General features: G+C 45.1%; 1 protein-coding gene across 6 annotated transcripts in view; it reads left to right on the forward strand.

Moving 5' to 3' along the window:
- The window catches only part of ZNF346 (zinc finger protein 346), a 32,073-nt gene extending 20,162 nt beyond the window's left edge, over positions 1-11,911 (forward strand). For 5 of the 6 annotated variants that reach the window (XM_019450421.2, XM_019450423.2, XM_019450425.2 and 2 more), the window contains 2 exons: positions 6,219-6,312; positions 8,770-11,911. In XM_019450421.2, the coding sequence (XP_019305966.1) occupies positions 6,219-6,312; positions 8,770-8,857 (182 nt within the window). In that variant the 3' untranslated portion in view covers positions 8,858-11,911. Of the gene's footprint in view, positions 1-5,124; positions 5,216-6,218; positions 6,313-8,769 lie in introns of all 6 variants that reach the window. The other variant, XR_008423776.1, reaches the window with a different exon arrangement.
- Positions 11,912-16,869: the final 4,958 nt, after the last annotated feature.

A 16,869-nucleotide genomic window follows, 5' to 3' on the forward strand; every position in this document is an offset into this window, starting at 1 on the left:
TTTGAAAAAAAAAGAATTTCCCTAATTTTTAGGGGTCCTGGCTGGCTCAGTCGGTAGAGTATGCAACTCTTGGTCTCAGGGATGTGAGTTGAAATCCCATGTCGGATGTAGAGATTACTTAAAAATAATCTTAAAAAAAAAAATAGAATTCCTCTCCATTTTAAATGTGCTACTAAATTTAAAAAATGTTAAACCGTGTATGAGCCAAATCTGTCTGCAAGCCAGATTTGGGCCAAGGGCCACCAGTTTGCAACCTCTGATTTAAGCTCCCTGTCATCCACATTCCTTGTGTGAAGGCCCTCAGCAGCCTCTGCCAGGTATTAGAGTGTCCTCAGGGCCCCTCACTTCTCAGCAGTTGAGGCCTGCCCATACCCCACTCTGACTCAGAGAATATTAGCTTTTACCCTGACTTCTAGATGTCAGTCAACATCACAGGAGTAAGTATTCATAAAGAGTTAAGAGCCCTTCCCATCACATTAACTTCTCAGGGCTTATAATAAGACTGGAGGAGGGGAGATTATTATTTTCTCCTTCATTCAGTCAGTAAATATTTATTGAGTACCTACTGTGTACCCTCTTTGGGGTACAGTGGTGACCAAGACTGACACAGTGCCTGTCTCATGGAGCCTACATTCGTATGAGTCCTCAGGGTTTCCACTCAGGCCATGGAGATGCAGCACCAGTCAACACTTGAGGTCCCCATGGCATCCAAGTACAAACAACTTGGCCTCAGGGAACCTGCTACTTGGAGTCATCTGTGCTCTTGCCACAGTCTTAGAAAGGTGAACACCCAGATACTGTAGATGTTCCAGACCACATATGGGCAAGGGAGATCATGCCTCTCTATCAATCCCCAAACCCAAAGCAGCCTTACAACACAGGTTGTCCTTGAGCAATACTGACACAGATGAGATGGGTACAAAATAGTGGCTATGAAATAAGGGAAGGTCCCTTCAGCAAGGTGCCAAGGAGTGCTCTTCCAATGCCACTGAAGGACCCTGCTTTATAAACCTCTTCAAAATTAAGTGCTTGGTGTTCCCATACGCAGGCAGTGCCTTCCTCTTTAACAGGATCAGCCCCATATGCTGAGAAATACGGGAACTTCAGAACCAAGCTCCTCAGAACCCTCTGTGACACCCTCCTATTTTGGCCTGAGACTGATAGGGACAACACAGTATCCAGCTGGCACGACCCAGGGTTCTCTTGCAGCTGACTCTTCTTTGCTCAAGCTCTTGGCCATCTTTATTTGGCCCTGCTCTGGTCATATCCTCATTCTCTCTTGTCCACTAGCAGGACTCAGGCACTGCCATGTTTAATTTTTTTTTTTTTAATGTTTATTTATTTTTAAGAGAGAGCATGAGTGCGTGAGGGGCAGAGAGAGAGGAGGACAAAGAATCTGAAGCAGGCTCCAGGCTCCATGCTGTCAGCACAGAGTCCAATGAGGGGCTCAAACCCACCAACCGCGAGATTATGACCTGAGCTGAAGTCCAAAGCTTAACCGACTGAGCCACCCAGGCCCCTCCCCTTTTTTTTAATGTTTGGCACTGCCATATTTTAGGCTGCTTATCTTAACTTGTACCCGTTCTATTCTTTTTATTTTTTAAGTTTATTTATTTTGAGAGAAAGAAAGTGTGAGTGGAAAGGGGCAGAGAGAAAGGGAGAGAGACAATCCCAAGCAGGCCCTGCACTGTCAGCATGGAGCCCAATGCGAGGCTTGAACCCACGAACTGGGAGATCATGACCTGAGCGGAAGTCTGATGCAAGTCAGATGCTTAACCGACTGAGCCACCCAGGCACTCCCCCATTCTATACTTTTATCTCAAGCCAAAGTCTCCTTCCTATATCTACTCCTCCCTTTGCCTAAGGCTGATTACCAAACTTAATCCTAGAACTGTATCCTAGATGCTTTTTTCTTGCTTAAGGCATCTGACTGCTTTACAGATCAGCCACAATTTTTCATGAAAACCTAGGCAGGGGGCAGGGGCATCACACGCCTATTGATATTAATATATACATTATAATTTAATTCCCACAGCATTCCTAAAAATAGGTATGATTTTCGCATTTTACAGATAAAGAAGTTGAGACTCAGAGTGACTTGCTCAAGGTCATAGAGCTGATAGGACCTGATGTTGATAAGTGAGAACATCAATATGTGTCTCTAGCTCTGTCTGGCTCCAAAATTTACACTCCTTCCTCCTGCCTCCAGCTCTGAGTGTACTTGGCAGGAGGCTTTCCAACTATAGGACATCAGAGGCATTGAACTCATTTTGACCCCCTTCTTACCCACAGAGGTGGAATGTTGACCTAGGATATGCAGGCAGTGACTTCAGCTAACAGGGATTCCACCTTAGCAAAGGTTTTGGTTTGTTAGCAGCTTAACTTTTCCCTGCTGGCCTCTGTTGAAGCTTGTTCATTCAGTCAGTCAGTCAGTCATCCTATACTTACCTGTGGCTGTTACAGTCCAGACCTTAGGCTAGGTACTCTCACATGTAATTGCCAGATTTAATCCTCACAGCAGCTCTGCTGTGCAAGTTTGATTGTCCCCATTTTACAAATGAGGTCATTAGGATCAGAAAGATGAGGTGATTTTTCCTGGGTCTCACACTAGGCAGCACCTGAGCCACATTGAAATTTGGGTTAAATTCTATAGTGGGTCCAGAGAATAGTTTCCATGGGGCTCCTGTCAGAGTGTCTCATGACAAGTATGGGTCAAATGTGAGATGATCCAGAGTGTCCAGATCTCTTCCCCAAGGGGAAGATGCAGCGTCTACCAAGCAGATCAAAGACTTGAAATTTGCTTTATATTCCTGGCTCGCATTTCTCTCATTTATCCAAGAATGCTAAAACTAAAGCCTGCATATCATTCAGGCAGCCAAATCCTTCCAACTGTCAGAGCATTCAACACTCACCCCCAGGTTACTGGAATCCTCCTCTGCTTTACCCCATCACTTTCTTTCCCTGCTTAGGGCCTTGCCTCCTACATAGAACAGGGCTGCTTTCTCTGCCCCATGCTGATCCCCCGAGTCTCTTCAACTATGCTTAGGACAGGTTTTCAGGTTTTGTTAAGTTCATATATAGTCAAAGAGTGCCTGAGTGGCTCAGTCAGTATCCAACTCTTGATTTCAGTTCAGGTCATGATCCCAAGGTCATGGGATCAAGCCCTGTGTTGGAGCATGGAGCCTGCTTAAGATTCTCTCTCTCTCTCTCTCTCTCTCTCTCTCTCTTTCTCTCTCCCTTTCTCTCTCTCCCTCTCCCTTTCTCCCTTTCTCCCTTTCTCCCTTTCTCCCTTTCTCCCTCTCTCCCTCTCTCTCTCTCTCCCTCTCTCCCTCTCTCCCTCTCTCCCTCTGCCCCCCTCCCCCGCTCAGGCACGCACTCACTCGCGCGCACTCTCTCTCAAAACAAAAAATCATATATAGTCAAGAAATATTTGCTAAGTTCTTTCCTAATATTTGTCAGGCATTGTATATATGATAGTAAACAAGACAGGTGTTGTCCATGTTCTCATGAAGCTTAGAGTTTAGTAGAAAAGACAGGCATTGAGCAAATAACTTCAAGTGTGACAAGCTTTAGAAAAGGAAACAAATGGGGCACATGGCTGACTCAGTTGGCAGAGCACACAGTTCTTGATCTCAGGGTTGTAAGTTCAAGCCCCATGTTAGGTGTAGAAATTACTTAAAAATAAAATCTTAAAAAAAAAAAAAAGGAAAGGAAACAAATGGGACAACTTAAATTGGAGCAGGGATCAGTGAAGGTTTCCCAGAGTGAAAGGAGGATAATGTGGGGCAAAACGATCCTGGGGAGATGACGGAGCATCCAGTCCTGGTATTGTTGGTCATGTTAGGGATTTGGGCCTTTAACCTAAAAGCATTGGGAAGCCAATGACAATTTAAGCATTATTAGATCATTCTGCTTACAAAGTGGAGAATGGTTTGGAAAAGGGAGGAAGAGGAGTGGGGAGACCCCAGCAATGAGGGTATTGTAATTCATACTAGAGAGGATGGGAGCTTGGACTAAGTAAGGTAGCAGTGGAGGAGATAGACAGAAGTAGATGGATTCAAGAGCTATGTAGGAAGTGGAATTGTCAGGATTTAGGGGCGTCTGGGTGGCTCAGTTAAACATCCAACTCTTGATTTCAGCTCGGGTCATGATGTCACAGTTTGTAAGATTGAGCCCTACATCCAGCTCCGTGCTGTCAGTGTGGAGCCTGCTGGGGATTCTCTCTCCCCCTCTCTCTCTCTGCACCCTTGCTCGCACTCTCCCTCTCTCACTCAAATCAATGAACTTCAAAAAGAAAAAAGAATTGTCTGGATTTGGCCATCAAATGTGGGAGGTGAGGGGGGCCTGGCTGGGTCAGCCTTCAGAGCGTGCAATTCTTGATCTCGGGATTGTGAGTTCAAGCCCTACATTGGGTGTAGAGATGACATAAAAATAAGATCTTTACCAAAAAAAAAAAAATGTGGGAGGTGAAGGAGAGGGAATAGTCGAAGATGATAACCAAATTTAGTCTTAAGCAATTAGGTGGATAGCCAGGTTTTGTCAGCTTGGAGTTAAGATGCCCATGAGATATCGAAGTAGGCAGTTGGATATATAGGTCTAGAACTCAAATGAGAGGTCTGGGTTAGAGATATTGCCATTTTGGTAGGTCAGTAATTGTTAAATATTAGTGGTTTCATATATTTTAGGTGGTAATGAAAGTCAGCAGAATGAATGAAACCCCTAGAGAGTTTAGAAAGAGAAGAGCTGAGGGTCTAAGATTAAGCCTTCTGCAAATGCTGGCCATAAATGTCTAAAATGGACCTGAATTCTGATTGCAGTAATATTCCCCTTAAATGCTCTAAAGGGGTGTGTCTTCCAGGAAATACCTGAAGATACAAAGGAACATCAGCTAGCTAATTGGAGTAGAGGAGATCATTGGTGTTCTCAGCTATAGCTGCCATAGAAGGCTGGTTAAAAGATACTCTCCACCTCTTTGCCAGACTGATGCATGGAGCCCATAAGAGTGAAATAATACTAGTAATAAGAGCTCACATTTGTTGAGCACTTACTATGTGTCAAATGCTTTTATTTAAATCATTACAGTAACTTTATGAGGTTGATACTAATATTAACCTCATTTTATAGGTAAGGAACCTGAGTCTCAGAGAAGCCCCACTTTTACAAATGAGGAAACCAAATCTCAGAGAGGTTAAGTAACTGGCCTGTGGTCCTACAGGTAAGAAATGATAGAGCTGGGATTTGAGCCTAGGTGATCTCACTCCAGAGCTGTGAAACTTTAGGGTGGCAGATGGTTAGAAGAGTGTCAGAACCAGAGGGCTCTTGAAGTCATGTGTACAGCTGCCTTTCTTGTACAGCTAACATCTGTCATGCTAGAATAAGTACAGCCTTTGTGGTCAGCCAAGCCTGAGTTTGCCACTTACTAACACTGTGTTCTTAGACATGTGACTTTGCCTTATTTTCCTTTGTAAAATAATGATAATGATTTTCCCAGGAAAATCATTATGAGGGCCAAGCAAAATTATATAGCGTGCATGGCCTATATCAGGTACTTGGTTAATGATACTGGTTTTTATTATAAGTATTATGGTTATAAGTTATGGTATAATTGACTTACAGTTGAGAAAAGCTGAGGATCAGAAAGGGGAAGGGGTTTAGTCAAGATCACATGAAGGCAGAGCCAGGAGTCCAGCTCCATATCTTGGCCATGTGGACAAAGGCCACTTTGTCATTGGATCAGCCCTGGTAGTAAGAGTGTCTGTGAGCCCCAAGGTAGAAAGACTAGATTAATTTTCATAGCAGGCATTCTCATTAATTACTGTTATTGCAAGCCTAGGGAGAGTGGCAGTTTCCCAGAGATCTCTCAGTGAAGGGCATCCTTAATGAGGCCACTTAGCACAGTCCAGGTAAAAAGATACACCAAATGTCACCTCTTTGTTCTGTCAATCTTTTATTTACTCAACAGACAGCTACTGTAGACCAGGTTCGATTCTGGGACTTGGGGGTACAGAGGGGAGTGAGGAGGTTCCCAACACCATAAAGCACATAGGCACACAGCCAGTGTCCCCTGAGCATTGAGGCCTCTGGGATTCTCATCAGGGCCAACCACCTAATCTCACCCCACCATCCATCCTCAGAAGGGCATTTACTGTCAAAAGCAGCAGTCCCCAGGTCCCTTGTTCCTGGATAACTAAGTATCTTGACTTTTATGTGTGTTTCAGCTGGGAAGGGTTACCCCTGCAAGACGTGTAAGATAGTGCTGAACTCCATAGAACAGTATCAAGCTCATGTCAGCGGCTTCAAACACAAGAACCAGTGAGTAATCTTCCTTTGAAATTCAAGGGTCTGCTACAAGAACTCAAGGCTTCTAAATCAAAACAAAGCCAGGTACTACTTTGCTAAAATGGAATCCTGGCAGCCTTTTCTCAGTCAACAGAAAATCAATCAGTTAACAAAAGTGTCTCCTCTGTAAGTTTTTCCTCCCATCAGCTTCTCCGCAGCCTTTGGACCTGCCACTGAAGGTTTGAGTAGAGAAACTTAAGACACTTTCCTTGGCGGTCTCCTAAAAGTACTTAGATTTCCTGCCCTATAGCAGTCTGACTAGGGAAGTTTCCCTTCCCTCAAGCCTGTCACTGGCCTAAGAACCTAGTCTCTGCTGCCATCAGTTCTATGGCAAAAGCTCCCTCTCCAGGTTATTACCAAATATGACCAGATTTGTTCATTCATTGGTCAAGTATTTATTGAACACCCTCTGGGTGGTGGCCAAAACAGATCCCGTCCCTGCTCTTGTGACCTTACGTTCTGATGGGAGGAGACAAACAATAAACGAGTAAACAACCAATAATTACAAATTCTGATAAGTGCTTTGAAGGGAAGAGGTAAACACAGTCATCTGTTCATGATAACCTTGAAAATGACTAACACTCTTTGAACCCCCTGTTCTGTTGCAGGGCATATGCCAAGCAAATCCTCTCAGGTAATCCACACAACAACCCTAGGAAGAAGGTATTATTATTATAGACAGAGGCAACCACCATTCAAGTGATACTATGAGACAGAGCCTATAATTCAAACTGAGTCTTGTCTGGCTCACAGCATGCTTTTCTAGGGCATCATGCTAACAAGGAGGTTATGGCACCATGTGATATGAGGAGGCTAGGGCCTGGTAAGGGGAGGGCTTATGCAGTTGTCTCTTCCTCTCAGAAGGGAACTGGGTAGTGTGGACAGTGTGCTACAACATAACTTTCTGAGATGAGAATATACTCATTTTACAGATAAGGAAATTGAGTTTCAGGCAACCAAGTCTACTAAACTGATTTCTTTGACTTAAATGGTAGGTTCTGCATTGTTCACAGAGCTGAATTAACTAAAGGTGGTGGAAACACAAAATATTAGTCAAAATGTCCTTGGTCCTCTCCACTCTGACTGAAGTTTCCCCTCCCACATTGCAGCAGATCTGAGGACTTTTGAGGCTTCTTTTAGATATGGACTTGAGACAAGCCTGCACAGTCCAGCCTGGGGCTCACTCCCATTTCAGCACATCTCCCTTGCAGCTTGACTGGTGGCAGTTTCAGCATACAACCTGGAGACAACCAGAGCCCTACCCTGGGGGTACCCAGTCTTGAAAATGCTAGTATTTACTCTTTTCTTTCTATATTTTCAGCTATGTGACTTTGGGTGAGTCAGTAAACTTCTCTGAGCCTCCACTTCCTCTTCTGTAAGATTATAGCTACTATTTGTTGAACACCTAAGTTAATTTCATCTAATTCACAGTAGCAGCTCTGAATTAAGACACACATACACATACCCCTTTACGACCTGAGGAAACCCAATGTCAGGTAGGTTAAGTGACTTGCCCAAGCCACTTAGTTACTTGGAGTTAGACCTAGAATTCAAACCTTTTGATTCCAAAGTACATTTATTTTGCTCTGCCATTGCATATGGCTCGTTATCCTCACCTTATGGGATGACCTGAGAGTTAAAGTATGTGAAATGCTGGTACCAGAAAAGGGAACTATTAGAGGTAAGCTTTCATTCATTCAACAAATATTTATTGAGTACCTACTATGTGCCAGGTCCTATATGGAGCACTAGGGCTACAGTAGGAACCAGGATCAATGCTGTTCCCTGATTTTTTGGATCCCCATCTAGTGGTAGAAGCAGATCCTAAACAAATCCATAAACAAATAAGACAATATCAGTTATTACTAGGTACGCAGAAAGTGGGATAGAGTGACTGGAGAGCCACTTTTGACTCAGTGTGAGGGAAAGAATGATCAGTCTGTACTATCCAGGTCATATAGGGCCCTATAGGCAGAATAAATAGTTTGGTAGTGGAGAGATGTGGGCTGCTGTCCTGAACCTACACACTTTTAAAAAGCTTAAGGGTGGAAGGATGGTCAACAACAACAACAACAACAACAACAACAACATAATTATTTAATTTTAAAAATTAAAAAAAAAAAAAAAACAGAAAACAACAATAAAAAGCCTACTAGGGTCAGGTGACTTAGACTTTCTGAACTTTAGTTTCCTTATATACAAAACGGGTACTATCCCCGCCTTGTAGAATTGCCATGAAGATGAAATAGGATGCTAGAAGCAAAGCACCCAGCATTGTGCCTAGCATGCAGTGACCCTCAGTAAAGGAGACCTGGTCACCTTATTACTCCAAGGCCCTGGAAGAGCTGTACTATCTTTAGAAAATTACCTGGAGCACCATCATAACCACCACAAACTGACCCTGTGTGTTTATTCCTTCTCAAACTACAGGTCACCAAAAACAATGGCATCACCCCTGGGCCAGATTCCAATGCAAAGGCAGCCCATTCAGAAAGACTCAGCCACCTTGGAAGACTAGAGGTGTTTCTGTCCAGCACCCCAGGTTGAACCAGCCGTGAGCCAGCTTCCCGTGACCATGGTCAGCCCTTGGCTCCCTCTTCCTCCTTTCTTATACCTGGAGAACACATAGGCCTTAGGCAGGAGTGGGCCACAGATAGCCTCTGATTGGTCCAGGCTAATCCACCCGTGCTCTTCCCCTTTGGAATGGGCCCTCTAGGTCAGGACAAGGGAAGGGGGTGGATCTTGAAAGGACTTGGGGCCTCACAGAATAGTAGTTTGGAGGATGGCCTTTCCCCTTCCCCAGCCTCTTTGGGCCATATGTCATGAGCCCCAGGCCTGTCTTTCCTTTGCAGGCCATTTTTGAACCAGTCTCTGCGGCTAAAGAACTGAGCTGTCCCTGGGCTCCAGGCAGCTCCAGTGAAACCTGGAGCTTTCACACCAGAGTTCTGCCTAGGTAGGAAAGGGCAGATGGAAGTGGCTGCCCTATGGGAGCTTGGAGCTGACATGACACACTCCCTTTCCCCAAAAAGTGCAGGCTTTCCTGAGCCTGAGACCAGATGCTGGCCAGTTACACAGTTTTCTGCCCACTGTGAAGTCTCCTCCTGGAGCAATGACACAGTCCTGGCAGAGCAGTGCTGTCCTTCTGCCTCTTCTCCACAGTTCCTGAATGGTGCTAAGGATATGCATCAGCTGGGGAAAAGCTAGAGCTGGAGGAGGCCTCGGTATCCAGTGGGATTATGAAAGCTCTAAGGGGGGGGCCTTTTCCCCTCCCCCATCAGAGAGGTGCTCTGACCCAGGGTCATGTGGGAAAGCCCCCACATGCAAGTTTTCTTGATGATTCTGTGCCCTTAAAAGGTGAACTATCTCATGCCAGCCAGCTCAAAGGTCCATTGCTGCTCCTTGGCTCTACTAGCCCTCTCCTCCTCATGTAGGAGACCACCTGTCCAGGTTGCTGTGGTGCTAGCCCTCTTCCATTATCCACCAGGAGATTCCTGGGTACCAGGGAAAGAAAGGAGAGCCAGTGCAGGTTTCTGCAGTGAGGAAACAGGTGTTCCCCAGGCCCCAAACCTAGATATCTCCAACTCTGCTGTGTTTTACGGCCTGGGATTTCACTGGGAGTGGATATTTCCTTGTAGCTTTCAAGCGGAAATTCCAAGGAGTGTCACCATCATAGGCCCCCCTTCATTGAGTCAAAGAAGCCCCTAGCTGCTCTCGTGGCCTCTTCCCCCCCCCCCCCCCCCGCCCCATTGCCTATCCCTTTGCCTGTGAAATGCCTTTATGTATTGTGTATGGGTGTGTGTGTGCGCGTGCTTATGCTCTGTCTCTTGGTCACTGAAGCATCTAAATAAAGAATTTCTCCCATGAGCCAGACTGCAACTTAACAAACCTGGGATTTGGGGCCATATTACCGTTGGATCTAGTATGTGTGTCTTGACCCCTCACCCTCAACCCTCTCATACTCCCAGGGCTCTAAATACTGATCTAAGAAGGTGGGACAAAGATAAACTTTTAATTATTTGGCAACCTGTGGGAGACTTCCCAGGTGCCCTAAACTTAATACAACGTCATCCACTTATCCATCTCCCCCTGTCACAGAGGGTCTCATGGAGGTCGTTAGAAGGTTTAAGATGAGAATCTACTTTGTTTGAGAGGATCATTCTGGCTGTTAGGTGGAGAAGGAATGCAGGGGAGCAGGATAAGAGATAGATAAGGAAGCCAAAATGGAGGTTGTGTCCAGTCTGGCTCTCTCCAGGCTAATGCCTTCAGGACAGAGACCTAACCTTTTTTCATCTCCACTTCTGTAATGTGGAGTGGTGTCTCATGAAGTGTTTGTTGAATGAATGAATGAATGAGTATGAGGAAAGATGGCCTTTTCCCTCACAGCTCTTACTCAGCACTAGGTTTGTTCCATGGACTTAGAGGCCTAGAGATTCTTGCAGGAAGCTTTTCTATGACCCAGAAATGAGCTAGGGAAGGAGTGAGTGTGATGGCCTCAGGAGCCTTTTGTCCAACCTTAGTTTCAGACAGCCAGACCTGAGGAAGGTTCCCAGGCAGCCTCAGCTCCCATTCTTCACTCAGCAAGCCTTTCTTGGGTACCTGCTCTTGACCAGCTGGGAAAGGCCCTACGTGGCCCTCATGGTGGGTTCTCAGCTCTCAGCTTCCAAAGCCCAGACTGTCTCAGCAATTTCACTGCAATCCTTCTAATTTATCCAGGATGTCCGAATCAGCCTCATTTATCACTCAAGGAAATGAAGGGCAGAAGGGTGGGTGGGCTGCTGTATCATGAACCTTGGCCTGCAAGACCTTAGTCTGGATTCAGGAGTCCCTGTTAGCCGCGTGCCCAGCCCTTTCGGCAAGAGGGCACAGGGATGAACACTTTCTTGCTCTTGGGAAGCTCACATACTTGTTAAAGATCATTATGGCAATGGTCAGAGGGTCCTACAGAGCCCAGCAAGAATGCCCAGGATAAAGGTCTTAACTCACCTCAGGGTATGAAAAAGCTGGAGAAGTTGGGAAACTTGCATTTGATCTGCATAACAGCCTTTTGAGCTAGGTAATGATACTCCATTTTATAGAAAAGGGTCAAAGTGATGTACTATGTTATCCAAGGTCCTGGCACTAAGAAGCAACAAAATGGAGAGTAGAATCCAGTTCTCTAGATTCCTCGTCCAGAACCCTTTCCAAAAAGGACCAGAATCCTTCTGATATAACCCCTGGGCCTGCCTCACCTACCATCTGGCAGGGCCATGGGCTCCTAGAGCAAGCAGCCACAAAACAGATTGGACAAGGGTCAGTGGTTATTTTTTATTCCAAGCTCCCCCATATTTCTCATAATTTTACCCAAGATTCCCAGTTTATTAGACTCCAGTTTATAACTGTAAGAAACTGATGGGATGCCTGAGTGGCTCAGTTGGCTAAGTGTCCGACTTTGGCTTAGGTCATGATCTCACAGTTCGTGAGTTCGAGCCCCGAGTCCAGCTCTGTGCTGACAGCGCAGAACCTGGAGCCTGCTTCGGATTCTGTGTCTCCCTCTCTTTCTGCCCCTCCCCTGCTCGTACTCTGTCTGTCTCTCTCTCAAAAATAAACATTAAAATATACTGAAATCAAAGTGGTTAGCTAAAAAAGGAAATTTATTGATTCACCTAATGAAAAATTTCAGTACAGGGATGGCTAGATCCAGGTTCTGACACACTGTCATCAGGAAGGATTTAATCTCACTCTGCTTTCCTCTGTGTGGCCTCTTTCTCAGGCCAACTCTCTCCAGAAGGTAGCAAGATGGCCACTGGCAGCTCCAGGCTTATCTCCTGATGGAGAGGCAACTACATTGGAAAGATCATCTTTTCCTACTAGTTCCACCAAAAAAATTCTGGGATTCATTCATTAACCAGCTTGGCCCTGTTCCAGTTATTAAACCAATCACTGTGACTAGGCCCCTGATTTGGGGACTGAGAAAGAGTGAGCTACACCTAAAACACATTGACTGAAACAGAAAAGAGGAAAGTGTGGGGCTCCTTTCAGACTAAGGGAGAAGAATGGATGTGGGTAGGCAAAAATAGCTTGTCAGCCATACCCAGAAGTTGTCTGTATTTGAAATACCACTTTTTCCCTAACTTTTTGAGATATATTTAGTAACGTGCTCCAGTTTTTAGAGCACAGTTTGATGAATCCTTACATGTATGTGTACATCTGGGTGGTCACCCTCCAGATCAAGATACAGAACATTGCGAGCTCCCCAGAAGTTTCCTTTGTTTCCCTTCCTAGTTATTATCTCCCAGAAGTAAACACTATTTTCACCTCTATCCCCCTAAATTAGTTTTGCTTGCTCTTGAATTCTATAAAAATGGAATCACATCCTCTTTTGCTCAATATTATGTCTGTGAGATTCATCCGTTTGTGTGTGTATGTGTGTCAGAAGTTTTTTTTTTTTTTTCATGCTCTGTAGTAGTAGTCCGTTATATGAATACACCACAATTTAGCCATTCTGTTGATGGACAATTGGGTTATTTCTAGTTTTGAACTATTATAAATAAAGCTCTTCTGAAAAATTTTGTATGTGTCATTTGGTGTGCATGTGCACACATATATCCAGGAGTAGAATCACTGCATTATAGGATAGATGTATGTTTAATTTGTCTAGATACTACCAAATGGTTTTCCACAGTGGTTCTACCAACTTACCAGCATTTGGTATTGTCAGTCTTTCTAATTTTTGACATTCTGGTGGCACATGGGAATTTGAACCCAAGGGTTCGTATTGACTTCATATCAGAGCTCCTCTTACTCTAAGCATTCCTGAGATCAGGTTTGAATTTCTCTAGCCTGGAATGGTCTCTGATGTCAGTGCCCAGGACCCACAATACACAAGCCAGCAGGTAAACATCAGAGGGAGCTCCTGCTCATGGCTCTGGTGGCTAAGGAATGTCTCATGGCGGGAGAGGCAGTCTAGTGTACAGCAAAAAAAACCAGGCTCTGGAACCAGGCAGCTGCAGTTCAGATCTTAGCTCTGTGGGGCTGTGTGATCTTGATGAGCTAACCTGTACTTAAGGGTGAAACACTAGTACCTACCGTATGGGTTATTGTGGGAATGAAAAGAATGGATACATATGAAATAATTACAGTACCTGACATATGGTAGATACTATGTAAATGATGACTGCCGCTCCTTCTATTACTGGCCTGAAGTAATCTCTGGGTCTTCCTGGGGAGGTGAGTCTGGAGGCAGATGGCATCTGGCACAGAGTCCTGTATTAAGTCTCAATGAGTTATGAAATGCCAGAAACCTAATTCAATCTGATGAGAGGAGGGGGGCAACATGCTGGCCAGAGGTGGTTCTTCCCTGGGCTCCAGCAAGAAGCCACCTTTCACTGCTAGGGAACCTCATCTTATCCCAGGAACCTCAGGGGCACCTCAGGTTCTGCAGCCAATGACACCTGAGGAGAATTATGCATGTAAAGCTCTTAGCCCTGAGCTGGATGAAAAGCAGGTGTTGGGATGTAATAACCCGTAAGTGCAGACATAGAGCTATGTATGTAGACATACAGCAGCCATGAAGTGTGTCACAGGGGACACTACTCTGGGATTCAGGGTTCTTGGGTGTTGGTCTTGCACCCTGCCACCAGCTTCATGTGACCTGAAGCCTCCTATTTTCTGTCTGGCTCAGAAGTTGTAAGAAATCACAGTTTGAGCCCAAGTACTACAGAGGCAGTGATGGGCAGCTAGGGGTTCTTCCCAAAGCAGGTAACAAAGAAACCCTTCACCAAAGCCTCTACCAGATGAGCTGTTCCCATCCCTATCCAGACCTTCTGATCAGCCGTCATTAGTGTCAAATAGAATAGGAAAAAACAGTTTCTCCTTCTGACCATCTGTCCACCTAACAACCTCACCTACTCTGCCCCATGCAAGTCCACATTACAGAAAGGGCAGGCATATCCCTGTTCTGGCTCTCGCAGGCTCACTGTCCACAAATTCTGCTTCATGTGTCCAAGGGCTCACAAGAAACCTTAGAGGGTTCTGTAAATGGGTCAATGCTACAGCGCGGTGACCCTGATGGCCACTAGGTGGAGAACGCTCCTTTTTTTTTTTTTTTTTTTTTTTTTTACTGGGCAAAGTAGACCTGCGCCAGGACCTTACTATTTGAATACTGAAGAGAATAGGATGACTTCTGAGCTCCTGTATTTGATATTTCATTTAGCCCTCAAGACAACCTGAAAAAGGCTTGATTTCACAGCAGAAATTCAGAGGTAAAACCTTGCAGAGCTTACACAACCAAGAAGTAATCATGGAGGGATTTGACCCCCGTGTTCCCAAGTCTTTGTTAGCACACCTCTACTTCCAAAGGCCATCTTGCCCTTCCCTCAGAACATTTCCTTCCAGAGGACACTGTTTGAAGACTGTAATTTAGTCAGCTGCTTGGGAGGACACCTGATGTTGGCCCTACTCATCAGCCTTTCTTTCACTCTTTAACTTGGGTAACATCTCTCTTCCATTCTTCTATCCTGTGGTTCTGAGAGACTGACCCCAGTCCCTAGTTCCAGGGATGAACTTGTGACCCAAGCCTGGGCAATCAGAATAATTCTGGAGCTGTTAGTAGTAGTAGTCATCTTTGCCACTACATAAAGACAATCTGTGTGAAAATTAAATCATCACAGGAGAAAACAGCTGAGAGTTGGGAAGAGACTGGTTTCTGATGAACACCTGGATCTAACGAGGCCTGAAGCTAATACTCTCAGGACTTTTTAGTCACCAGTCAATACTCTTTTTCTTTAAGTCAACTTAAGTTGGATTTCTATCATAACCAGGAGTACTGTTTCCCCCCACCCCAGGAGTACTAATACATGTTTCAGCTTCTTCATCAACCCAGTGACCTCCACTTAACCTAAGAAGATATATATGCCACCAGCATAAACAACCTCAGAAGAACCAGAACAACCTCAGAAGAGCCAGAGAACTGCCAAGCTGAGCCCACCTAATCCACAGAATTTTGACAAATAGTAAATGTTTCAAATCACTATGTGTGGGAATGGTTTATTTTGCAGAAAGGCTTCTAGAATCACACCTAGTAACCATACCTTGTTTTGGTCTCCTGGTATCTATTTACCTTTCTTCTTCCTTGAGGAATCCCACCCTCAGCTGATGTGGTCTGGCTCGAGATGACCTCTACCCGCCCCTGGCTTCTGCTGAACAATTGGGAAAGAGTTGCTAAATGGGAAGGTTTTGAGCTCAGAGCTGTTGGTTAGCCTTCTTTGTTACTTCTTGGGAAGCACCTGCCACAGAATGGAGCCAGAGGAAAGAAAGAAAAAGAGAGAGTCTTGGTCTAGCTGTTCCTAAAGCCTGATCCACTTCTGGACTTTAAAATTGCATAAGCCAGGGGCACCTGGTTGACCCAGTTGGTTAAGCGTCCAACTCTTGATATCAGTTCAGGTCATGCTCTCACGATTCATGAATTCAAGCCCCACATAGGGCTCTGCGCTGACAGCACGGAGCCTGCTTGGGATTTTCTCTTTCTTGCTTGCTCTCTGCCCCTCCCCCGCTCATGCTCGCTCTCTCTCAAAATGAATAAACCAACATTTTTAAATTGCTTAAGTCAATAAGCTCACTATTTTTTGTAAGTCCATTTGAGTTGGGATATCTTACTTGCACCTGAATGAAAATATTCCTTGAAAGTCAGGAAATTTAATAGAGGCTGAGCAGTGCCTGGCAGAGGGCTATTAAGATAGGACAGAGGTCCCTAGAGAGATGGGAAGGGAAATTTATTTTTCCTTAGCCCCCACTGTATGCTAGAACCCTGGAATGAGACACAGTTTCATGTCATAGAGGACCTCATTCCAACTGTGATAAAATGCTGCAAAGGAAAATGCCAATGTAGACGAAGCATAAAATAGAAGGACTGAGCCTAAGCTGGTGGCAGGGCAGGGCAGGTGACATGCAAGCTGAAACTTGAAGGCTGAATAGGAATTAGTCTATGGGTAAGTAGAGAGAGGTGGGGAGAGGATGTTCCAGGTAGAGGGAACAGCATCTGCTAAGGCCCTACGGCAAGATGATGCCTAGCACCTTGAAAGAGGGAGAATATGTCACCAGATAAGAAAGACTGGGGAAGCCAGGTCCCTCAGGGTGTATCAAGATTTTCAGCTGAAAGCAAAAGAAACAAACTCTAGCAAGTTTAAGTTCACAGAACTACCAAAAACACTAAAGAATAAGGCGTGGGCTGTAAGACCAGCATCCTGCCTGTGTCACATCACAGAATGGAAGGACAGGACCATGGAGGAAGGACACCATTATCTCTACCAACACTAAAATGCTGGACTCTGCTGCCTGTGCCACTAGCGCAGCCAATCCAGATACTGATCAAGAAATCACTGCCCTGTGCCCAAGAGCTCAGTCTTGTTACCACAGCCCCCACCAGAGAACATTCCTCTTGGGCCTTCCAAGCCCTATACCTGGGCATCACTGGCTCTCTGCAATGGATGTTATGAATTTGCAGAACTTAGGCCTCAGCTGGAAGAGAAACTGGGGGAATAGCTAACATTTTCA

This window comes from Panthera pardus, unplaced genomic scaffold (genome assembly GCF_024362965.1).
Source record: "Panthera pardus isolate Hobbes unplaced genomic scaffold, ASM2436296v1 HiC_scaffold_2, whole genome shotgun sequence".
In the NCBI taxonomy this organism is placed as follows: Eukaryota; Metazoa; Chordata; class Mammalia; order Carnivora; family Felidae; genus Panthera; species Panthera pardus.